Raw genomic sequence first — 25,360 nt, 5'->3', positions numbered from 1 at the left:
ATTTCTTTTATAATTCCAAATGAATGAAAGTTTTTCCATTTAGTTTATGTACTATTTGTTTCTTTTAGGCAAGGGAGAAGGTTGGATGAAAGGAACGAGCACAGACTTTTGGGGTTCCTATTTGAGAATTATCTCAGCATTATCTGATGATAATGATGATGACAATGATAATGACAACACGGATGATAATGATGATCAAAGATCTAACATTCTCTGAAAGCCAGGAATTTCATAGTTTTCTGCATTATTTCCCACTACAGTCTTGTGGGTTATACTCACTTTACAGATGAATGAACCAATCTGGCCTCACACTTCTTATAAGCAGAGAATCCAATTCTAGCCAGTGTTTTCTGATTATACTGGGTCCACCCTTTCAGATGATGGATTTCCAAGGCTTCGCCAGTGATTGTTACAATCCTTCACAGTATGACACCTGTGCCCAACAGGAATCCATTGGTTATTCACTCAGTACTATCCCTTGATCATAATGGTGATGATGATGATAATTATGATGATAACAGCAATGATGGTAATGGAAAGGAAACTTTATTTTTGATCTAAGAGTTTTATGTCCAGACACCCCATGGGTCTCCAAGAAAAGATTTATGCAAGGTCATGTACTGTAAGGGGAAGAGTCCAGATTGGAACTCAAGTTTATCTGACTCTAAGGTCATATACATAACCACTTTGCCTTCCTAAACCCAAGAATGTGAATTTCATCTTCACCTTATTGCCCAACCAGAAAAAGTGGTAACGATTTCTCAGATGACAGACCTAAAGAGCAAGGGTCACAATGGCATTGCTTCCTCCACCATCAATGCCTGCAAAAGCATCTTTGTACCAATTCATAACTTGACTGCCATGGCCCCCAAGTTGTGGGCTAGGACTACAGCGCATGGGGTTGTTCAAACAGGAGGCGACACCCCTTTCCTCCTGAGCTGTAGGGTCACATGTCTTTGTAAGCTTCCTCTACCTGGGCTCTCTCCTCTACCTCTGGGTCTGGACTGATGCAGACATCGGAAGCACTGCATCAGGCACACACAGAACTAAAGTCACTACAGAACCACCCAAACAGGCCCAGACACAACAGAGGCCCTTCTGGAAGTCTGAGCAAGGTGGGTGGGAGAGGCATGACAGAGATCTTGTCTAAGAGCTATCCCCGTTTTCACCCCAATTGTTTTGGGAGCTATTTCACTGGACACTGAGAGAAGGGTCAGCCCTTCCTGCTTTAACTCTAAGTTACCTGATCAGATCCAGTTCAGGCAACTGCTTGGCCAAAGACTATCAAAACCAACATCTTCAGTTAGTGAATTTTGAAGTCTTATCTTCTTCCCTTAAAAAGTTCCCATCCTTAGGTAGGCAAATTCTTAGGTATTTTATTCTTTTGGATGCGATGGTAAATGGGATTGTTTCTTTAATTTCTCTTTCTGATCTTTCATTGTTAGTGTATAGAAATGCAACAGATTTCTGTATATAAATTTTGTATCCTGCAACTTTACCAAATTCATTGATGAGCTCTAGTAGTTTTCTGGTAGCATCTTTAGGATTTTCTATGTATAGTATCATGTCATCTGAAAACAGTGACAGTTTTACTTCTTTTCCAATTTGGATTATTTTTATTTCTTTTTCTTCTCTGATTGCGATGGCTAGGACTTCCAAAACTACATTGAATAAAGGTGGTGAGAGCAGACATCTTCGTCTCATTCCTGATCTTAAAGGAAATGCTTTCAGTTTTTCACTGTTGAGTATGATATTAGCTGTAGGTTTTGTCATATATGGCCTTTATTATGTTGAGGTATGTATATATATGCAATGGAATATTACTCCATTAAAAAGAATGAAATAGGGCTTCCCTGGTGGCGCAGTGTTTGAGAGTCTGCCTGCTGATGCAGGGGCCGCGGGTTCGTGCCCCGGTCCGGGAGGATCCCACATGCCGCGCGTAGCGGCTAGACCTGTAAGCCATGGCCGCTGAGCCTGCGCGTCCAGAGCCTGTGCTCCGCAACGGGAGAGGCCACAACAGTGAGAGGCCCATGTACCGCAAAAAAAAAAAAAAATGCCATTTGCAGCAATATGGATGGACATGGAGATTATCATACTAAGTGAAGTCAGACAGAGAAAAGACAAATATATGACATTGTTTAAATGAGGAATCTAAAAAAAAAGGAATTTATTTACAAACCAGACTCACAGACTTAGAGAATGAACTTATGGTTACCAGGGGGAAGGGTGGGGGGAAGGGATAGATTGAGAATTTGGGATTGACATGTACACACGGCTGTATTTAAAATAAAATGCCTTTCCATAAAAAAATAAAGCTTTTCAAACAGTGAAAACAAAGGTTCCCATCAAGCCCCCTTGTGAAAGAATAAGGGGGTAAAGGAAGTCTAGTGCTCTGACCTGCAATGGGGACAGTCCTTGTCCTCCAGGTATGTATGTCCAGGACAGCCTGGCCTTCAGCCTAGAAGAGTCTGGTGCCTGCTGCAGGCTGGAGCACAGAAACCAAAGTCAGACCACCCTGGAGAGGGATGTGCCTTGGGGGAGCCCTTCCACATCCTGCCCCGTTCCAAACCTCAGTGCCAGTGCACTGGATTCATCCCATCTTATAATGCTGGCAAGTGAGTTCCTGGACCTTCATCTCACTCCAGCCTGACCAGCATCCATCAGGCTGCCATAACTTTGAAGAATGGGCTGGTGACATGAACACTCCCCCCAAATGGCATCACACAGTGAAAAAATTTTTAAAAAGCCAAAGAGCACAGGGATGGCTCATTGTTTTCTGAGCTGAGCACAGGAGAACTTTAATATATTTTATTCATATTGGAAGGAGTGAATGCATGGCCAAACATTTTCTTGATGGTGTTCCATCAAGAAAAATGCATCTTATATAGTTCCCCCCCCTTGATTTTTTCTTGTCTTTGTTAAAATGAATCTTTAAAATTTTATATATAAACCTGTCAACCTTTTCCTTTAAAAGTTTATACTTAAAAAGATAAATGCTGTTATAGGCTTCTACTTCCTGAATTTCAATTAAAGTTCACCAGTATTTTCTTCTAATTATTTTACTTTCATATTTGCAATAATGGAAAGCATACTGTATATACCAGTTGTCCTCATGCTTCAGTGTATAGCATCATCACCTGGAGGAGTTCATTACCTGTTACTTCTATAGCCCACCTCCAGGCAGTAAGTCTTAGGTGGGGCCCAGAAATCAGTATTTTAAAGATGCTCCCCAGGTGATACTGATGCAGGTGATTATGCATGGCTTTGATAAAACATTTGGAGTGCAATCCATTCCATGAACTGTTTCTTTCTGGAATTGCTTGTAATAATACCAGAAAAAAAAGACTTGTAGAAGATTATTGAGTCAATAGCAGAATTTGGACAAACCTACTGGCTCCTTAGCAATAATCAATCAAGAAATCAATTAAATATTGAAACATGATGTGTTACAAGTAGGTGGGATATCAGGAGGAAAAGATAGTCTTTGATCTGTAAGGAAAATATAATTCCTAACATTTACATAGAAGCCATTCTATTTTAAGTGTATTTATAAAGTTTTTGCCTTTCCAAGTTTTTTTTTTTTCACGTATCAACTGGGGATGGGATGGGGTGAAGGGAACTGTTCCCTTAGATCTGTTTCCTGTACTGCTTTGTGCAATTTATGCATATTCTGAGTCTTCTGAACCAGTAGGGCAGGCCTGACAAGAGCCTTCAGGGAGAAATCATCCCACAAGAGAAAGAAGACAAAACCTCAGTTCTTAGACTCCGAGCAGCAACTCTGACTGTAGCATGACATCTTTTGCTCAAATTTGAACCCTGGTCCAACCCCCAAAATGGACTCATCATGTCTGACTCCTATGGAGGAAGTGTCCTGTGGCTGAAAATGGAAGGGGCCGTTTTACTAAAAACTGCTAAACACTGTGGCACAAGCAATCCTGGCACAGTCCCCACCTCTGTTAAGCATCACTATAAAGCAGAGAAGCTTTAGAAGACAGAGTGGGGATTCAACGCACTGGGGACTCCAGGAAACTCAACGGGGCTTTGGCACTCAAGGACTCCACTGCACCACCAGCAGCAGGGCCAGCAAAGAGCAAAGGGCCCAGCAGAAAAGGCAGCAGTGCCCAGCAGGCCTGGCAGGACCCAGGGGTGGGGCTCAACAGCAGAGGCCTGGCATGGAGTCCCCACCTCCCTGCCTATTGGACTTGTTCCTGAGCGCAGGTTGAGTCATGCCAGGACCCTCCCTCCCTCAAAACTGATGTTCTGTAGTGGGTTGGGGTTCTGTATGCATAGGTGGTAACAGGAGTCCACCAAGCACAGCTCAGAGTCACCTCATTTCTTCCCCACAGCAGCCCTGTGAGGCAAATGTTTTCCCATGAAAAGACTGAGTCTTAAGCAAGTATATCTGTAATAACTGCCAGTTTTATTCCTCTGGCTAAGAGATCCAGAAGTAATTTGAGGTTTACATTTTTTTTAAATAGTTCTTTCATCAAGAATTTAGGTCCCCCCATTGCCCTTATAAGCTGGTTGCAAATTATTTGACTCTTAATTATAAAAAAAAACTTTAATTCTTTTTGTATGTGTGACGTGTTCATTAAAAAATACATATAAGCAAAAAGAAAAAAAACTCACACCACACAGAAATAAGCAGTTAAATTTTTGATATATGTATGTATACACACGCACACACACACACACAACTTGAGATTTTCTCCTACATATGTGAGCTGATACTAAATATGCTGTAACCTGTTATGTTTTACTTTACAATATGGAATGAACATATTTTCATGCATATGTGTGAAACTTCCCAATTGAAAAACAGACCTGGATAATGTGTCAAAATACAAAATCCAGATGCTGGTAATAAGGACACTACGTAAAACAAAACTCCACCACATGATTAAAAATAAAACAAAAGTCAAAGATACATCAGAAAATGCTAACAGAAAGAAAGCAGGGGCCAGATTTTAATATCAGACAAAAAAAAAAAGAATTCAAGGCCTAAAGCACACAGGATAAGGACGGCTGCGTGAATGTCTTTGTTTCCAATGCATCATCACAAACTTGTTTCTTACTCTTCTTATCTCTTCCCTAAGCCTTTCCAACTCATCTACTCCTCTTATCATTTCTTCTGGGTCCAAATGCCTAACCGGAGTGTCCTCTTTATATCCCTGACCAGGCTGAGTCAGCCCTCCTCTAAGGTTTCCTTCTGCTTCCTGGCTTTCACCTTCTTCAGATGGTTGAGGATTTCTTTCTGCCTCCTGTGGTACAGCTTCCATAGGGCGGTCTTCCTCAGCCTTGGGCATGTTCTGTGCTTTTCCTTCATTTTCTTCACAAGACTTTTGCATGTTGAGTATTTTTCTCTTATTTCCTTTTTGAATAAATTAACCCTGGAAAACAAGGAAACAAAACGACTAGATGCCAGGCAAATGGACCAGCAGTCAGAGCATGGGTTTCCATAGAGACTGGCCTCTTCACATTCAGGTCCCTAATTGTCAAAGCTTTCCAACTAGAGAAAACTAGATCCTCAGGCCCAGAACTCCCCTGGCCCCACCCCTTTCTCCCCCTCCCCTTTCTCCCCCTCCTGCTCCAGCTCCATCTTCTCGCTCCCGCTCCAGCCCACTATTTCCCAGCAGGCCCTGCTACAGGCCTCTCCTAGCACCGAAACGGGAGCAGCGCGGAAGCAATTAACCCCTCCCTTGCCTCGGGTCTCCCAACACTCCCGCCCTTTTGGGCTTTCCCAAGCCATTCCAACCTCCTGCCTCTCACCTGAGACCGGCTGGTCCAGTCTCTGGCCTCCCCTCCCCCTTCCACGTCTCTCCAGTCTCCTCCCCCCCCGCCCCCGCCCCATTTCCGTTGCAGGCTCTGCACAGGCCTCCGGCGCTTCAACCGGATGGAGAGAGGCGGCAGCGACCCGGGATGGGCTTTGGTGTCATCCGGACTCACACCCTCCCCCACGACCACCCCCAGGGACCTGAGGCAATTCCACCTTTACACTGACCTGCAGGGATCCAGGGGATTTTCCTCCCTCTTCCCTCACTCGATTTGGGTCGCTCCCAAAAGACCAAGAGTCCTGCAGACAGGAGTGCTTGGTGAGCAGGTCAGTACCTGAATCACGGGTCCCTTTCACGATTCTAGGCCTTGTTCGTCTAAAGTTTCCCCACGTCCTCATCCTCTCCCTCCTTTTAAGGCAACCCCGCCCTCCTTCCCCCGTGCCCACCGGTTCCCTGCAAGCAGGGAGTGGGAGACAAGTTATTTCCAAATTGTTTCTATGTCTCTGTCTTGGGACCCTCAATTGGCTGCCCTTCTCCCTCTCCACCCCCACCCACCCCCAAACATCCCCAAATTTCCGGCACAAAAATGAGAGTTTGGCGGAACCGTAGTGTTGGGAAAGCGGTACCAGCCACGCCTGGTTTCTGCTCTCTGACTCCTAGGCCCTAGGGTCCCGAAGGCAGCGCCCACCTTTATACTGACCTCAAAGGATCCGGAGCACTTTTCTCCTCCAGCAATAGGGAGCTGCTACAGGGAAACAGGCCCTGGACTATAAGGACTTCTGCACACGTCGACTCCTGGTCACGTGAGGGTCGCGTCATCAATGAGCTCGAGTCTTCGGTTACCCCTCCCATTTAACACTGCAGCCCGCCCCCTGCGTTCCCTCCACTTGATACTGTCAATCTTTTTTCGTATTGGCCAATCAGAGACAACAAAACTGGTATCTTCTCCCAGCAGTTTCTACTCGTTTTTCTCGGGTTACCAGGGAGAATCAGCCGCTCGGGGTGAATCGACCATTTCTCGTTCTTCTTTGGGGAATCATCTCTCTCTCCTGCTTCCAATTTCACCTCCACGCCTCCCCCAAGGTCCTCCAGTCCACCATTTCCCTTGGAGTCCTGTCTAGCATTAAAATGGGGGAAGGTGGTAGATGGGGGCGGGAGGGCGGCTAGAAAAGAATGTGGGAGTGAGGGTGTGGGATTTTTTTTTTACTAGTTCTCTTGAATAGTTTTCTGCTTTGTGTAATGTTTTAAACAATCAGCATACTTTTTAAAAATGATTTTTAGGAAAGAGATACCACATAAGCAATATTTGGCACAATATGGAGGACAAATTAGTTACATGAATTTTTAAGACTTTGGAAAAGTTTTCTAATGGCTGCAAATGAAATGACAGTATTCACAACATATTGATCTGTTAGAAAAGCTTTTTAAAATCTTATTAAAGCAGCGCCTTTAAAAACTGACCCCAGGGCTTCCCTGGTGGCGCAGTGGTTGAGAGTCCGCCTGCCGATGCAGGGGACACGGGTTCGTGCCCCCGTCCGTTAGATCCCACATGCCGCGGAGCGGCTGGGCCCGTGAGCCATGGCCGCTGAGCCTGCGTGTCCGGAGCCTGTGCTCCGCAACGGGAGAGGCCACAACAGTGAGAGGCCCGCGTACCACACACACACACAAAAAACCTGATCCCAAATTAATCTGTGGGAAGAGGCCCAGTTTTCTCTTGCGTAGCAATTTTATGTAAGTAATCCACTACTTTTTCTCTTTCTGGCTGAACTCAAGTTATCAAGTATTAGATGTCTGACCTTTTCATGAGGACTGCTGCATGGCTTCTGCTTGAGTTTTAAGTGGAGGCTTTAGGCACACTGCCTCTTCTCATGTCCTCTGTAGGATCCAGTGCCTTGCTAATCAGATGAGTCTATAAAGGAATCAACTTTACTTTGGAACTCAAAAAAATGTGTTGGAAAATAACTCTCATACATCCTTGAAACACTCAGAAAGGAGAGAGTTCCCTCTATCTCACCATTTGGTGTGAGGCTTTTTAACAGGTGGAATTTTTGTTCATGCATGCCACTCTTGAGATATTCTGATATCATTCACTTTGATACATTAAAAAAGAGAACTATCAACATGCATAATTGTTATGATCAGAAAGCAGAGAGGACATCATTGCAGTAAAAATATTAGTTAAAAGAGGAAATTGATATCCCCGCAACCCAGAATCCACTGGTACTTGGAGGTATGTTGGTGCTGGGAATGGCAATCTGGCCAGTGGAGCCAGCTGGAGAGTCAGGGGAAGGAGGCAGAGAGGGATCTCTTATCTAGGATGGTCACAGTGGGATGCGGTAGCAAAAAACAGAGCGCACCACAGAGAAAGCAGGGTTGGAAAAAGTATTTTTGTTGTCTTAATGTTTTATCATTTATATTTAAGCATGAAGAATTTATTCCACAGTTGATGGATATATTTCCTATTATTCGAGGGAGAGTTTTTAATATAAATATAGCTACTGAATTATAAAGATGTAACCATTAAGTACCACAAAATATTTCCATCCTTTCAGATGTTATATTTAACAGGGGATAACTGGTATTTTTTAAACATTATTACCATATAGAGAAATGGACTCTTTTTTGGGTGTACAGTTCTATGAAGTTTAAGAAATGTATAGATTTGTGGAACTACCACCACAATACAGGATACAGTTCAATCACCCCCAAAAAAACTTCCTCATGCCACCACTTTGCAGTCATACCTTACCCCCCTTTCCTGAACTCTTGGCAACCTCTGATCTATTCCCAACTCCTATCTTTTGTCTTTTTCAGGATGTTACATAAATGAAATCTACAACATGTCACATTTAGAGACAGGCTTCCTTCACTCTGCATAATGCCCTGGAGATTCATCATTTAAGCTGTTTCATGCATTAATAGCTCATTCTTTTCTTTTTACTCAGTAGTATTCTGTTATATGGATGTTCCAGTTTATTTGTCCATGTACCCTCAGTAGGACATTTGTGTTGTTCTCAGTTTTGAGTAATAATGAAAAGAGTTGCTATAAACATTGCTTCAAACTGGACTACTAGGGTAACCTTTTCTCCGACCTATCTACCTTCAGGCCTCCCTCTCTGTCTTCAATTTACTTTGCACATTACCATCAAATTAAACTTCACTCTTTCTTATTTTCAACTTGTCATTCTCCTGTTCAAAGGCCCTGGCTGGCAACCCCACGATCTGTGAATTAAATCCTACTTTCCTCATCCTGACATTCAGTGTTGATCAGAATTGAGCCACACTTGTCATCTACTTCTCTGCCCCATCCAAAAGGAACTCTCATACACTATGCCCAAGTATGCCTTCTTCTCTCTGTCTTTGCATGATATGTTCTTCCACCTGATTGCATTCCTCTTCCTCCTAGATCCTGGTCCTGCTCATTCTTAGGGACCTAACCTTCATCACCCAGCCTCTAAAGCCACTTCAGCTGGAAGTGATCTCTACCCTGCCCTGCCCCATCAATGCTGCAGGTAGGGTCTGCACCCCTCATATTGCTCTTAGCAAATGTTGCCTTTTACCTTTCCCCTTTCCTGTGTGTGTTTGTGTTGGGTGGGGGTTATCTAACCAGGCAGATGTTCAAATGTGGGTTGATGGAGAGTGGGGGTCAGGCTCCAGCTCTCATGCTGCTTGAGTGGCTCTTGTGATTTTAAACAGTGCATCTCCCAGAAATCTCAGAGATTCAGAAGGAGCTGTATGCCAATTGGCTCACAGACGATCCTTCTTTCTGCTTGCACAAAAATTGGAGCAGAAGTTTCATTGTCCCCTTCCTCTGCTTATTCTACTTACAGATAGTCAGAACAACCCTAATACCATTTTTATGGAGCTACTGACAGAGGATATTGTCCTGTTTTCCTAAATAGTCATAAGAGAGAGATCAGTCAGCTCACTGGTGCACACCTTACCAAGAGCCAGATGGTACAGGCCTTTACCTTCATCCTCGTCCCTGAGCAATTTCAGTGCATCAATATAGCATTCAGCTGCCTTTGAAATCAAGTTAATCACAGTAGCTTTTTAAATGTAAGATTTTTGGAGACAAGAGCATTCTTGTCAATTAAAAACTATTTTTAAAAAGGAATGAAAAGGGGGCACAAATTGATTTAAACAATGAAGACATGAATTCTGGAGAGTAGACACCATGTACCTCTGACCCAATCAATATTCTGTTTTTATACACCAAGAGGGCACTGGGGATAGCTCCAAAGTCTAAAGCCTTTCAAGTGGTGTGAGGGGAGGAGAAAGGAGCTCTTATACAAGAATATGATATCCAGTATATTGTTTTCTATGTTCTCTTTCGAAGTAATTTCCTGAGGCTCTGTATTCAGCAACTCCTGCATATTTCTTATTGCTCTTTCAAAGCTCATCCCATAGAATAGCTTGAGAGGGCTATTTCTCTCCCTCACTTCTCTAGCACGCTATCTATGGCTTGAAAACAACCCTCCCAGTATGGCAAAATCTGCTCCAGATCCAAAGGTTTGGCTGCCGTGCATGGACTCAAAGCAGTTGTCTTCTGAGATGATTTGCCCCTTTGGAGTGCAACGAGACCCAACGCATTTCGTCACTTTGCTCAACTGCGGGTAGTCCACTCATGTTCTGATGTAAATGGTACACATAGAGCCCAGGCTGATTTCCACTTAGATTGTAAGTCTCTGCTTCAGAAAGTAAACTCTTCTACCATCCCTCCTGTCACTATGTTCCCTGACATTTGGAAATTTGGCATGCGTAAGTTTCAGAAGTTCCACAAACTCTTCAGAATAGCCACTGGCCACATCCAAGCAAATGAACTTAACTTGAAGCACAACTTTTCATCTCTTCCAGATAATTCTGCCCACTTCCTGAACTCACAGCTAAATGCTGCACACATTGTGGATTATTGTGGCCAAGAGTTTCTAGTTATCCAGAGCATAGTGCTTATGAATTGCTGTGAACCTGAAATGCTGTGTCACAACCACTGCCATTTCATACGTCCCTATGGTGTCTGTGTTGACCACAGTAATAGGAATCCTTGAGTTGGTCTGCTTAGACTTTCTTACTATGTGACAGAATGCTTAAGATCCACCTCAGCTAGATTCTTGAGATTGCTTTGCTTAAGCCTTGAGGTTCATATCTATGTAGAGCATATTGCTAGGTTGCGGAGAGGCACACTTCAGCTGTACTACAGCTTGGACCAGGCAACTTTCTCCTGTGGCAAAAGCAGAGTTGTTGAGGAGAGAGTGCTGTTGTTGCTGGCTAGGTGCTTTAAAATATTAAGTTTATAATGGAAAGAAAATCTTTGCTGACCTGTTGATTCTGACTTAGTTGCCTGCACTCTATTTACCCATCCTAACTCTTTCATCCTGTTTTGTTGACTTTCTGCTTTGTATCCCTTACTTATCTGTAAGTGCCATAGGACAAAAACCTTATCTGGTTCAACTTTGTAACCACTCCAATGTTGAAAGTTCAAGTTGGTGGAAACGATTTAAATTTTCACTAATATGGGAATGGTTAAATAAATTATCCACACTGTGGAAATTGTGCAGATATAAAAAGTAATGAAATAAAAAATGTGTAGTGACATCAAATTATATTGAAGTTATATTTTTGAGTGAAGAAAGTGGCGGAACAGTACTTAGAGAATACTGTCCCACGCACATACAAACAATGCATACATATATGTGCATGCAACTAGTTTATTAAGTAGTTCTAATTTTCTGGTATAAACATGGAACAATTTTATTTTTTCCAGTAATTGCTGTCAACTATGGTCTGTCACATCTTCTGTTTCTCACTGAATGATGAATTCATTTAATGACATTTTAGTTTGTTTCCTCAACTATTTAATCACTTTCATTCATTAAGAGAGTTTTGTTTTGGGTTTTTGAAACTCAGTCTGGTTTATTTTTTAAACTTTTTGTTTTGAAATAATTTTAGTTCTAAAGAAGATAGTACAAAGCTTTTCTGTAAACCCTACATCTAGCTTAGCCTAATACCTGTGGTACATTTATAAAAACAAAGAAATTAACATTTGTGCAATACTATCTCTGACAGTGAGAAACCTGGTTCTCCTTTATGCATAATTTATTTACTTATTTATTTAACTCTAGTATATAGTTAAAGTAGTTTCAGAACTTCTATCATGTACCCCTGTGAGAAACAAATTTCCCCACCAGAACATAGCATTTCTGTATAGTTCTTTTTGTCTTGACCGTTATAATATCCAGTCACTTTTTCAAAGCAGCTTAGGTCAGCTCTTTTTTTTCCCTACCCTTTTTATTGAAGTTATGGCATACATCTATAATATAGGAGATTCATTTGCAACAGTGTGCTTTCTGTCTAGGGCTCCCCTACATCTTGATTTGTATATTTTTTTAATGGACATAGAGCAAAAGTCACCCTTTGTGGTGTGCAGTTCTGTGAAATTTGAAAACATTCATATAGTCACGTATCAACCACCCCAGTACCATACTGAAGAGTTCTATCACTCTAAAATTTCCCTTGTGTGACCCCTTTGTAGTCAACTACTCCCCCCATCCTCACCCTTGAAGCCTCTTTTATATCTATATAGATTAACCTCTACATAATATCATATAAATGGAATCAGACAATACATATATTTTTGAGTCTGGCTTCTTTCACTTAGCAAAATACATTTGAAATGCATACATGTTGTGTGAATCAGAAATTTGTTCCTTTTAATTACTGTGTAGTATTCCATTGTACAGATGTATATTATTTTCAGATGTTAAAGCAACCAAACATTCCTGAGGTAAATACCACTTTGTTGTAGTGTAGGGTGATTTTTATATGTTGCTGGATTCAATTTCCTATCATCTTGTTTAGTACTTTTGCATATATATTCATAACAGTTAGTGGTCTGTAGTTTTCTTGCGATGTCTTTGACCGGTTTTAGTATCGGGGTAATACAGGTCTTACGATGAGTTGGGAAGTGTTCCTTCCCCTTCTATTTATGGAAGAGTTTGCTAAGGATTTGTATTAATTCTTCTTTATATGCTTGGTAGAATTAATCAGCACAGTCATCTAGGCCTGGGCTTTTGGGGGGCAAATAATTATTTTTTATTATTATTTCAATTTCTTAACTTATTATTATATTGGTTTATTCAGATTATCGTTTTCTTTTTGAGTCAATTTTGATAGGAATTTGTCCATGTCATCTAAGTTATCTAATTCATTGACATACAGTTGTTCATAGTATTCCTTTTAATCATTTTTTTTCCTGAGAGGTCAATAGTAATGCCCCTCTTTCATTTCTTTCTTTAAATTTTATTCATTGTTTTTGGCTGCGTTGGGTCTTCGTTGCTGCACGCGGGCTTTCTCTAGTTGCAGCGAGCGGGGGCTACTATTCGTTGCAGTGCGCGGGCTTCTCATTGCAGTGGCTTCTCTTTTTGCGGAGCACAGGCTCTAGGCTCACGGGCTTCAGTAGTTGTACCATGCAGGCTCAGTAGTTGTGGCTTGCAGGCTCTAGAGCGCAGGCTCAATAGTTGTGGCACACAGGCTTAGTTGCTCCACGGCATGTGGGATCTTTGCAGACCAGGGCTCGAACCTGTGTCCCCTGCATTGGCAGGTGGATTCTTAACCACTGTGCCACCAGGGAAGCCCACACTCTTTCATTTCTGGTTTAAGTAATTTGAGTCTTCTCTTTGTTTTTCTTAGTTAATCTAGCTAACGGTTTGTCAATTTTTTCGATGTTTTCCAAGAATAAACTTTGGGTTTAACTGATTTTTTCTCTTCTGCATTTCATTAATTTCAAATCTAATCTTTTCTGTTTCCTTATTTATGTTCACTTTATGTTTAGTTTGTTTTTCTTTTTCCAGTGTCTTAAGGTAGAAGTTTAAGTTATATATTTGGGATCTTCTTTTTTAATATAAATATTTACAGCTATATATTTCCTTTTAAGCACTGTTTTACCTGCATCCTATAAGTCTTGGATGTCATATCTTCATTTTCATTCACCTCATTGTGTTTTCTAATTTCCTTTTTAATTCCTTCTTTGACCCAGTGATTATTGAGGAAAGCATTTTAAAATTTCTATATATCTGTGTATATCCCAAATTTCTTTTTGATGTTGATTTCTCATTTTATTCTACTGTGGTCAGAGCATATACTTTTTATTATTTCTTTTTTTTTACATTTATTGAGATTTTTATGGCCTATCCTATATGGACTATCCTGAGGAAGTTTCACTGTGCATTTGAGGAGAATGTATATTCTGCTGTTGCTGGGTGGAGTGTTCTGTAGATGTCTGTTAGGTCTAATTGGTTTATAGCATTTTTCAAGTCTTTGAATTTTCTTGTTGATCTTCTGCTTTGTTGTTCTATGCATTATTGAAAGTGGAATATTGAACTCTTTAACTATTATAGTTGAATTGTCTATTTTTCCCATCAGTTTTCATAGTTTTTGCTTCATGTACTTTTAGTCCTATTGTTAGTTCCATATATTCGTAATATTGTTTTATCTTCCTGATGGATTGACCATTTTATCATTATAAAATGTCACTCTTTACCTCTAGTAACCTGTTTTATTTTTAATTCTATTTTGTCTGATAATAGTATTGTTACTCCAGCTTTCTTATGGTTGCTGTTTTCATGATATACATATTTTTATCATTTTCCTTTCAATCTTTATATGTTTAAACCTAAAGTATGCTTCTTGTAAACACCATACAGTTGGATCTTTTAAAAAATCTAATCTGACAATCCCTGCCTTTTGTTTGAATTGTTTAATCCATTCATATTTAATGTTATTATTGATATGATTGAATTTATTTCTGCCAACTTTTTCTAAAAAAAATATTTATTTATTTATTTATTTATTTATTTGGCTGCATCGGATCTTAGTTGCAGCACACGGGATCCTTAGTTGTGGAATCTTTAGTTGTGGCATGCGAACTTTTAGTTGCAGCATGTGGGATCTAGTTCCCTGACCAGGGATGGTACCCGGGTCCCCTGCATTGGGAGTGCGGAGTCTTAGCCACTGGACCACCAGGGAAGTCCCTCTGTCACCTTACTTTTTGTCTGTCATATATCTCATGTGTTTTTTGTTCCTCTCTTCTTTTCCTGCATTTTTCTTACATTAATTAAATATATTCTAATGAAGGATTTTAATTTATTTAATGACTTTTCCATTATATCTTTTAGAGTTATTTCCTTTGTGGTTACCCTAGGACTTGACATATACATCTTAGTTTATTGGGTTCTATTTCAGATTTATACTAACTTAATTCCAGTGAGATATAGAAACATCACTCCTATATATTTCTATTCCCTTTATCCACTTATTGTGGTATTGTTATACATGTTACAACAAAAATGTTATAAAACCCATCCACTGTTACCATTATTACTTTACATAACTTTACGTCTCTTATGGAAAATGAAAGAAGGATAGCAAGTATATATTTATAGAATTTATTATGTTAACCTTTTCATTTATCACTTCTGGTTTTCTTCCAGGGGATTTTAGTTACCCTCTGGATTTGTTTCCTTAGCCTATTGCAGCTTTGCTCCCACCCATCTCCTTTGTGTTTTTATTGGCAAATATATTTCTTTTCTCTGTTATAAGGCCAATAGTACATTATATATATACTGTTTTAACCAGTTGAGAGAAGGAAGGGGAAATAAATATACATTTGAACTGTGTTTTATAATTACATAATTAACTTTATATGTGCTTTTTTTCCCCAGTGGATTCAAATTACTGTCTGGGGTCATTTGCTTTCAGAATTAGAGAACTTCCTTTAGTATATCTTGTAAGGTGGGTCTGCTAGTGAAAGGTTCTCTCATTTTTTTGTTTTTCTGGGAATGTCTCTATTTTGCGTTCACTTTTGAAAGATAGCTTTGGTGAATACAGGATTCTTGGTTGACTGTATCTTTGAACAGTTTGAATATGCTATCCTACTTCCTTCTGGCCTCTATTGTTTTGGTGATAAATTAGCTGTTGATCTTATTGGAGTTCTCTTATAAGTCAGGAGTCATTTTTTTTCTTGCTGCTTTCAACATTTTCTCCTTGTCTTTGACTTTCAGCATAGTAAGAATGGCTTTCAGCATTCTTACCATGTTGTGTCTGTTTGTCAGTCTCTTGCGTTTATCCTATTTGAAATCACTGAACTTCCTGGATATGTAGATGAATGTTTTTCATCAAATTTGGGAAGTTTTCGGGCATCATTTCTTTGTATTTTTTTCCTGCTCCTTTCACTCTCTTTTCTCTCCTTTTGGTATTCTCATTATGTGTATGTTGGTGCAATTAATGGTGTCCCACATATCTTTGAGACTCTGTTCATTTTTCATGATTTTTTCTTTTTTTAAATTTTTATTGAAGTATAGTTGCTTTACAATGTTGTTTTAGTTTCTCCTGTGCAGCCAAGTGAATCAGCTATACGTATACATATATCCCCTCTTTTTTGGATTTCCTTCCCATTTAGGTCACCACAGTCATTACTTTTTTCTCTTTCTTATTCAGATTACATAAAATCTATGAATCTTAGAGTTCACTAATTCTCAAATCTACTGTTGAGCTCCTCTAGTGAATTTTTCATTTCAATCTTTCTATTTTTCAGAATTTCCACTTGTTTCTTTTTATAATATCTATCTATTGATTGATTGTTTTTCTATTTGATATAATAGTGTCATCATACCTGCCTTTATTTCTTCAATCATAGGGTTATTTTCATTCTTTGAACATATTGGCCATGTTGAAGTATTTGTTAAATTCTACATCTGGTTACTCTCACAAGCAGTTTCTGTTGCCTGCTTTGCTCCCCACATGTGGGTCATATTTTTCTGTTTCTCTACATGTCTTACAATTTTTTCAGATAATATATTTTAGCAACTCTGAGTACTGATCCTCTCTCTCTGGGACTTATTTTTGTTGTTATTTGCTTGTTTTTATAGTGACTGGCTGAATTATTTCAATCATGTCCATTTCCTCCCTGCTATATGATGCCTCTATGTTGATCCTCAGAGCATACAGTATTGGTATGCCCATAGTCACTCTGGGATGACAGTGGTTTTTGGCAGTCCTCTCTTTACTGACTCCTTACCTGAACATACTTGAATGGTTGATTGCTTTATTGTTTTTGACAATACACTGGGGCATGAGTTGCTCCACAGCTTCATGGGATTAAATTTGGGCTCCTTTTCAGATATAGTTTTTGAGGTCATTGTTTGACATTTGTTTGGACTCCAAGAAGACTCTACTTAGCTGTCTATTTTCCTAATTCTCTAGTAGACTAGCTGGCCTAGCATTTAGCTTATATCTCTAATGAATCTACTGACCTCCTCTTAATTGTTATTCACTACAACCTCCATTTTTTATAGCACCTGTAGCCTTCAAGTTCACACTGTGTGACAAATGAAGTCAGTTCCTTTGGAAAGAGTTTTGGAGCTCTCTGTTTTAAGGCCTGCCTCTCCCCCTGGGAAAATCTCTGATACAAGGCTCTGGAGCTAAGGATGGTGGCAGTAGCACAATTCTCTCTGAGTGACACTGCTACTTTAGGAGCTGTACACTTGACTCAGGATGGGCAGTTCCTTCAGGTCTTCCTGGCTTGCCTCTCCCAGGAAATTGAGTCCCCAGTATTCATAGCACATTATGCTGGAAGTAGAGCCTCCTTATGATGAATGGGGGAGGAGCAGAAGGAGCCCCAACCTTTCAGCTGCACTCACTTGGAACTTAGCCTGAGCAACAGTCAACTCAAGGCAGGATGAGAAGTTTTGTCTCTCCTGGGAAGACACTGTGACCCTTCAGATGTGAGCTGGGGGAGAAGGAGACCTGTGTTTTTGACTGCACCCTTCTGGAGTGAAGTTTCCATCATGCTAAGCTGGAAGTGGGAAGGCAAGAAAAGAATCTTGGTTCAAATGCCACAGATTATCATGGTTCTTATTGTTATAGTAGATTGTCTTTTAAAAACATTTCTTCATTTGCTGTATGCCCTTAGGACCATTTCCAAAGAATTTAAATGATTGTATTTTAGGAGAATAACTTTTAACAGTTTCACTGGGAAATGGATCCTCAGAGCTCCTCATATTGCCTTGCCAGAAGTGGAACACCGACCATAGTTATTTTTAATTTCCTGTCTGATGATGTCAAGATCTGTGTCATTTCTGATTATTGCTTTGCCTCTTCAGAATGTTTTCTTTACTTTTCTTTTTGTATTTCTCATAATTTTTACTTGAAAACTGGATTTGTATAAGACAGTAATTACTGAGGTAAATGGAGTTTATTATTGGAGCTGAGCCTGTCATTCCTACAAAGCTTTTAGTGTGAAGTTTGCATTAATCTAGTTAGAAGTTGGGCTGAGTTTGATGTTTTCTTCCTATTTGGCTCTGAGTCTTTCCACCTGGTTTTGCAGTTTCCCTTTGTATTTCTCCCCAAAAGGAACCTGTTTCTTGCTGTCCTCCACTGTTATTTTTACTCAGTGTTTGTTAGTGTGGTGTTGAGGGGAGGGACGAGCATTCTCTGGTGTTCTGATTGTGTCTTCATCTTAGGCAACCACTGTGAACCGGAGTTTTGGTGGTGTAATCTTCACATGTGTTCATGCCTCTCCTCCAGGTATAATGCTAAGCCTCCCCTCATAGGTTTTTTTGTTTTTCTGTTTCCCTTTCCTAGCTGCAGTGGGTTTCTACTTTAGACTTTAGGATATGGGTTTTGTTGTCCGTTTCCCTGCAGATTAGTCTTTTGTTTACTAGGAGAGATAGGTCTGGTTGGAATTTCAGCAGTGACTGCTATCTCCCTCTCTTAGCTGGCAATATGGGGAAAGCTCTCTCAAATTCTCCCTGATCTTCCCTGATAACACCTAGTGGGGTTTCTGGATTAAAGCTTGAAAGAGAGTGCAAGCTCTTTATGTCTGTGGACTTCAGGGACTGAACACTCTCATGCTAGCCTTAAGTCTTTAGAAATTCATTAGAAATTTCAAGCTGAATTTTCCTACTGGTCTACATGGTGTTTGGTGGTGTCTATTCCAGATAAGCAAATGCTTGGGTCCTATTTCTCCATACATGAGTCTCTCTCTAGATTTTGGGATAATCATTTGCCCTGTGACCTCAGTTCTCTAAAGGTTTTAAGAAGATTTGTTATTTTGGGGACTTCCCTGGTGATCCAGTGGTTAAGACTCCATGCTCCCAGTGCAGGGGGCCCAGGTTCGATCCTTGGTCAGGGAACTAGGTACTGCATGCTGAACTAAGACCCAGCACAGCCAAATAAATAAATACTTTAAAATGCAAAATGTTATTTTGCATTTGTCCAACTTTTTTTCCTGTTGTAAGTGTGAGTGGCATTCTTTTCAGCTCTCCATTTGGAGCTGAAACTAAAATTGGCCTTGTTCATTTTACAACTTAAATATAGCATTTGATTTAAAGTTCCTTTTGGTTCCCATAAGCAGTACAGTCTCTTTTGCTCTTGTGCCTTGCACTGGACAGGGAGTTGGGGCCTATTTCAGAAACATTTCTCTCATTATCCCAAAAATATTCTTGTGTCTGGGAGGATAGTGAGGGAGAAGCAAGGTAGATATTCCTTATTATGTGGCTGTCTTTAGCAACATTGGCCATTGTCTGTTGGCTCAAGGTGAACAGGTGAAAAGTTAAATAGTCTGGAGACTATTCCTATCATTGGAATGATGGGAACTCATAAATTGTCAGTCATAAAGCTTTGCATTTTTTCCCTGTCCTCTTTCCCTTTGAGGTATGAAGGAGACTTTTGTAGAGATGGAAATAAAACTCCATAGCCTAAAAATGTAAAGAATTTCTCCTTTTCAGCTACAAACTAAGACTGACCAGATAATTTTGAGTTTAAAGTAGAAGGGTTGAACCCTTCTCTCAGAGTTCAGTGAAGTAGCACCCAGAGCAATAGTGATGGGGATGCAGTTGGACAATAACCCCAAACAACCTTGCTCAGACTCCCAGAAGGGCCTTGGTTGTGCCTGGGCCTGTTTTAGTGGTTTTGTGGTGAATTCAGTTCTGTATCTGCCTGATGCCTTGCTTCTGATGTTTGATTCAGCCCAGTCCCAGAAGTACAGGAGACAGCAGGCAAAGGGAGCTTACAAAGCATGTGGTCCTCCAACTCAGGAGAAAACAGGTGTTACCACCTGTTTGAATACCCTCATGTGTTGTAGGCACAGCATCTGATTTGGGTACTAAGGCAGTCAAGCTGTGAACTGGCATTAAATGCCTTTTTAAGGCATTAATGGTGGAGGAAGCAATGCCACTGTGAGCCTTGCTTTTTAGGTCTGTCATCTGAAGAACCATCACCACTATTCGGACATCCTAAAGGATTGGCTGGGCAATAAGGTGAAGATAAAATTCAAATCCTTAGGTTCCAATCTAGGCTCTTCCCCTTACAGGTATGTAACCTTGTATAAATCACATACACTCTTTGAGCCTCAGTTTAGTCACCTATATTGAAGGCACAATAACACCTCTCTCAAAATTGCCTGTCAGAATTAAAAGAGCTAGAAATATGAAAAAATGGACTGTGAACAGTGATGATTTACATCACTTCTAGGCCACAGTGTAGAAAACGGTGTGTGAGATCTCCATGTATTCTTTTCCTCTGCTGCAGTGGTATCATGATTAGTTTGGATCTCTGGGAAACTAGGGGGAGCAGGACCTCTCCATCCCCAATTCTCATGAAGTGTGAGAAATAAACTTTTGTTGTGTTAAGCCACTGATGTTTTGGGGTTGGTAGCTATCCTATCATAAGCTTAGCCTAACCTGACAAACACACAAATGGTCCTCAGAGTTAAGCAACAGGTGATTATGATAGTGGTGATTATGATGGTAAGAGAGTACTACTCAAGTGTCATATCAGAAAGTCAATAGGTAATAACTAAACAAGTCAAGGAATAGCAGTTGTTAAGTCATATGTCTGATAAGGAACTTGCATCCAGAATAAACAAAGAACTGTTACAGCTCAACAATAAAAAGACAATCAACCTAATTTAAAAATGGGTAAAGGACTTGAATACACATTTCCCCAAAGAAGATATACAAATGGCCAATAAGCACATGAAAAGATGCTCAGCATCATTAGCCATCAAGCAAATGCAAATCAAGGCCACAATGGGATTCCACTTCATACCCACTGGGATGGCTATAAGAAAAGATACAGACAATGACAAGCGTTGGTGAGAATGTGGAGAAATCGGAGCCCTCGTACACTGCTGATAGGATTGTCATATGGCACAGTTGCTTTGGAAACAGTTTGGCAGGTCCTCAAAAAGTTAGAGTTACCACATGAACCAGCAATTCCACTCCTAGGTATATACTCAAGAAAATTGAAAACATATTTACATGCAAGAAGTTAACACTGCTGTATGATATATATGAAATTTGTTGAGAGTAAATCTTGAGTTCTCATCACAAGGAGAAAAATGTTTTTCTTTTCTTTTTATTGTACTTATATGAGATAATGGGTGTTAACTAAAATTATTGTAGTAATCACTTCACAATATATGTAACTCAAGCCATTATGCTGTATACCTTAAATGTATACAGTGATGTATGTCAATTATGTCTCAACAAAACTGGTAAAAATTTTAATTAAAAAAAGAAAAAATGGAAAAAAAATTACCTTTGCTTCTTCCAGCAGAAATGATTAACTAGTGTATCAAATACTACATACCTGTGTTTTTTATAAATCAGAAACAAAACAAATATATTACAGTACCTCTTCATAAAATGAATCAAAGCATTCAAATGAAGTTAAAAGCAACTTTGAACATAATAATCAGCATGCTCTGAGGTTATCTACATAATAAACTAAGGCAGAACCATCATTTCTGTACTTGAAAATTTTATATTTTGAATTTTCAATAGTTTATTTTAAAAGACAAAAGAAAATGTACATGAATGTTCAGTACTGATATGGATGTGGATGGACCTTGAAAACATTATGCTACATGAAAGAAACTAGACAACAGAGGCCATGTACTGTATGATTCCATTTCTATGAAATGTCTAGAATAAGCAAATCCATAGAGACAGAAAGCAGATCAGTGTTTGCCAGTTGCCAGGGAGAGGAGGGAATGGGAGCACCATTATGTGCTAACGGGTATGAGGTTTCTTTTTAGGGCAATAAAAATGTCCTGTAACTGAATAATGGCGATGGTTTCAGAACTCTGTTAATATACTGAAAACCACTGAATTGTGCACTTTAAGAGGGTGAATTTATATGAAGAAAAGAGTGAATATTGTGATATGTGAATTATATTTCAATAAAGGCGTTAAAAAAAGAAATATCAGGACTTCCCTGGTGGCGCAGTGGTTAAGAATCCGCCTGCCAATGCAGGGGAAACGGGTTTGAGCCCTGGACCGGGAAGATCCCACATACCGCGGAGCAACTAAGCCCACAAGCCACAACTACTGAGCCTGCACCCCACAACGACTGAAGCCCACATGTCTGGAGCCCGTGCTCCACAACAAGAGAAGCCACCACAATGAGAAGCCCACACGCCACAACTAGAGAAAGCCCACGCGCAGCAACAAAGACCCAACGCAGCCATAAATAAGTTAATTAATTTTTTAAAAGAGAAAGAAATAGCAGCATAAGCATATTCTTCTGAAATATGGAGGTAAATACCAGAAGAAACCAAAAACATTTATGGTAGTTGCTTCTGGACAGTGAGAATGTGGAATGATGAGGCAGACTGCAGTTTTTAATAATATATTCTCTTACACTATTGGTTTTTTAAATTTTATACATATATCCATAAAAATAAAAATGAGCTAAAAACAAAGGACACCTACACAGAGACATTTTTTAAACATCTTTATTAGAGTATAATTGCTTTACAATGGTGTGTTAGTTTCTGCTGTATAACAAAGTGAATCAGCTATACCTATACATATATCCCCATATCTCCTCCCTCTTGTGTCTCCCTCCCACCCTCCCTATCCCACCCTTCTAGGTGGTCACAAAACACCAAGCTGATCTCCCTGTGCTATGCGGCTGCTTCCCACTAGCTATCTAAAATACCGTATGCTAACACATATATATGGAATCTTAGAAAAATAAAAAAGGTTCTGAAGAACCTAGGGGCAGGACAGGAATAAAGACACAGACGAAGAGAATGGACTTCAGGACACAGGGAGGGGGAAGGGTAAGCTGGGACGAAGTGAGGGATTGGCATGGACTTATATACACCGAGACATTTTGAGGAAAAGTCAAAAGAGATTCTGATACATTAGATCTGAGGTGGGAGCCAGGATTCTGCATTTTCAACAAGGTAGGTGTTTTCGATGCAGATGGTCTGCTAGTAGCTAGCAAACTTTGAGAAACACTACTATATCCAATGTTAAAATTATTTAACAATGGATTGTGGTATAATCCCTCTCTTGCTGTGTTCCTTTTGGAGTGGCAAGTTTCAATTGCTAAAGAATGAAATTATGTGCTCAAGATTATGTATTCAATCAGGGACAGAACTGGGCCAAGAATTGAGGCCTTCTGACTCAATAATTAATGTATTGATTTTTAAGCTTCTGTCATGTGTTGTAGGTACCAAAATGAATAAGATAAATTCTTTGCTTTGAATAGGGCAAGTCTAGTGGGCTAATTATAATGCCTGAAAATGCATTAATTAAGATTTTACAAAACATTTCCCACATTTCATGTCAACTATAGTTTTATAGTTAATAAAACTATAACGTGAGAAGGGGGACCTTCTCCATAGTTCAGTAGGGAACATAGTGGGGTGTAACTCACTAGAGACTCCAGGGAAATCAAAGGGGCTTTGTTACCTTGAGGACTTCAGCTCACCAGCAGCGGTGGGGCCCTAAGGAGAGTACAGGACACATGAGAAGAGGGAGAATGTCCTTCAGATACAGCATTACCTGGGGGAGAGTGACACCCACCTTTCATCTGTCTGGATTTATTTATGGACACACGTGAGAGCTCCCTCAACCCTCTCCCAAACATTTGATGGGGTTCTGGTCCTGCTAGTGCAGGGGAAAGGGTAGGAACCATCCTAACACAGTTCACACACTCAGCATCTCATCTGATCTTCTCCACAGCCCTGGAAGGCAAGCTTTATCCCCAATTCACTGATGAGAAGACTGTTCCCTATGTCAGCGGTTCTGTAATAACTGCCAGGTTGATTCCTCCAGCTGTGAGTCCCAGAGATAATGTGTTTTACGCATCATTTCACATCCTGACAACAGGAATTTTAAGTGTCTCCACTACCTTCATAAACTCACTGAGCAGTTATTTTGATTGCTTGGTATTTTCCTATGTTTCAAATATTTTATTATTTATTTTATGACAAAAGTAATCTGTGTATTTTAGGGGGAAAAGTACAGGTGAAAGGATAATCTCTACCACCAGCACCCAGAGAAAACCATTATTTTGCTTTTGGTCTACTCAGTTTCAGTTTTCCCTGTACATGGATGTATTGTATAACTTTTTTGTTTTATTTTTTCAAAAACGGGTGGATGCTGTATATGTGGTTCTGAAAACTGGTGTTTTTCTTTATTGTTATTTTACAGTGTACCATGAACATCTCCTCCATGCACGTGGGTGAAAATCCCCTACTGAAACACAGAGAGCACTGTAGTTGGATCAAAAGGCTGCTGGTAACGAGAGTGACACCTAAAGCAAAGAATCAGCTTAAGGTTAAAGCACATAGCCTGGCAAATGCCTGCCAGGGAAAGCAGGGTCAGCGATATTCTCATCAGAGGAGTCAGAATTGAAGGCCAAAGGCATTAAAGATATGGGATATCATGTAAGCGCCTCTGGCCCCTACCTCCGCCCCTCATTCCCCTGACACCCCGTTGGCCCCTTGGGGTGAATGGATCCTGTACATCTCTTTGCATCCAATGAAAGTCACCCATTTTCTGTCTTTTCCTTAGCTCTTCCTGAGCCCTTGACATATCTGCACATTCTGTCATCATCTCCTCACTGCCCAGATGCCTTTCCTGTAAGTTGTTCTGATAGTCCTTGGGGGAATCGTCCGTCCCCCTGTCCATTTTTCTTTTTGCTTTCCGGGGCACATAGTCTTCAGCAGTGCGCTTTTCAGCAGCCCGCGGCTGACTCTCTGGCTTTGCCTGGGATTCCAGCTTGCCCTCACCGTGTGGTTTTCCCTCAGCTTCGGACTTGTCCTGCTTTTCTCTCTTCCTCTCATCTTCTGGTTGTCCCTGGTCTTCTGGCCGTCCCTCATTCTGGAGCTCTCCCTCGTGTTCTGTCTTCCCCTCCACTTCTGGCTTTTCTTCCTCATCTGACTTTCCTTCATCTTCTGTATCTACTGCATCTTTTGACTTTCCCTCATTGTCTCCTTCATTTTCTGGCTTTCCTTCATTTTCTCTGTAGACCTTCTCCATGTTGAGATTTGCCCTCCTTTGCCTGTCCTAGGAGACAAAATGGAGACAAAGGAGACTGAGGACTTAAGTGGTGAAATACAGGTTCTGATAAGTATTTGCCTCTGTGATTTAAGATCTTCATGGCCTACCCCTATGGGCGGGGTGCACTTCCGCTCATACATTTTCTCCTTTCTTTCCCAGTGTATACAAGGTTGGCACACATGCTAACATGAGCCCACCTTGCAGACACTTCCACAGGTGCTTTTCCCT

The 25,360-nt window shown here is 40.4% G+C and overlaps 1 protein-coding gene and 2 pseudogenes across 1 annotated transcript; all 3 read right to left on the bottom strand.

Annotated features, from left to right (window-relative positions):
• Window positions 1-4,937: 4,937 nt before the first annotated feature.
• Window positions 4,938-6,549, bottom strand: TCEAL8 (transcription elongation factor A like 8). Its single transcript, XM_065901235.1, has 3 exons — window positions 6,475-6,549; window positions 6,002-6,073; window positions 4,938-5,390 (listed from the first exon to the last, which is right to left on the bottom strand). The coding sequence occupies exon 3, from the start codon at window positions 5,346-5,348 to the stop codon at window positions 4,995-4,997; it is 354 nt and encodes a 117-aa protein (XP_065757307.1). The 5' UTR covers window positions 5,349-5,390; window positions 6,002-6,073; window positions 6,475-6,549; the 3' UTR covers window positions 4,938-4,994.
• On the bottom strand, window positions 5,656-16,856 carry LOC136142206 (GMP reductase 1 pseudogene; annotated as a pseudogene).
• Window positions 16,857-24,546: 7,690 nt separating this feature from the next.
• On the bottom strand, window positions 24,547-25,111 carry LOC136142916 (transcription elongation factor A protein-like 5; annotated as a pseudogene).
• Between the last annotated feature and the right edge of the window lie 249 nt (window positions 25,112-25,360).

This window comes from Phocoena phocoena, chromosome X (assembly GCF_963924675.1).
Source record: "Phocoena phocoena chromosome X, mPhoPho1.1, whole genome shotgun sequence".
Lineage (NCBI taxonomy): Eukaryota > Metazoa > Chordata > Mammalia > Artiodactyla > Phocoenidae > Phocoena > Phocoena phocoena.
The sequence above is the reverse complement of the archived record's forward strand: the minus strand, read 5'-3'. Positions and strand labels throughout refer to the sequence as shown.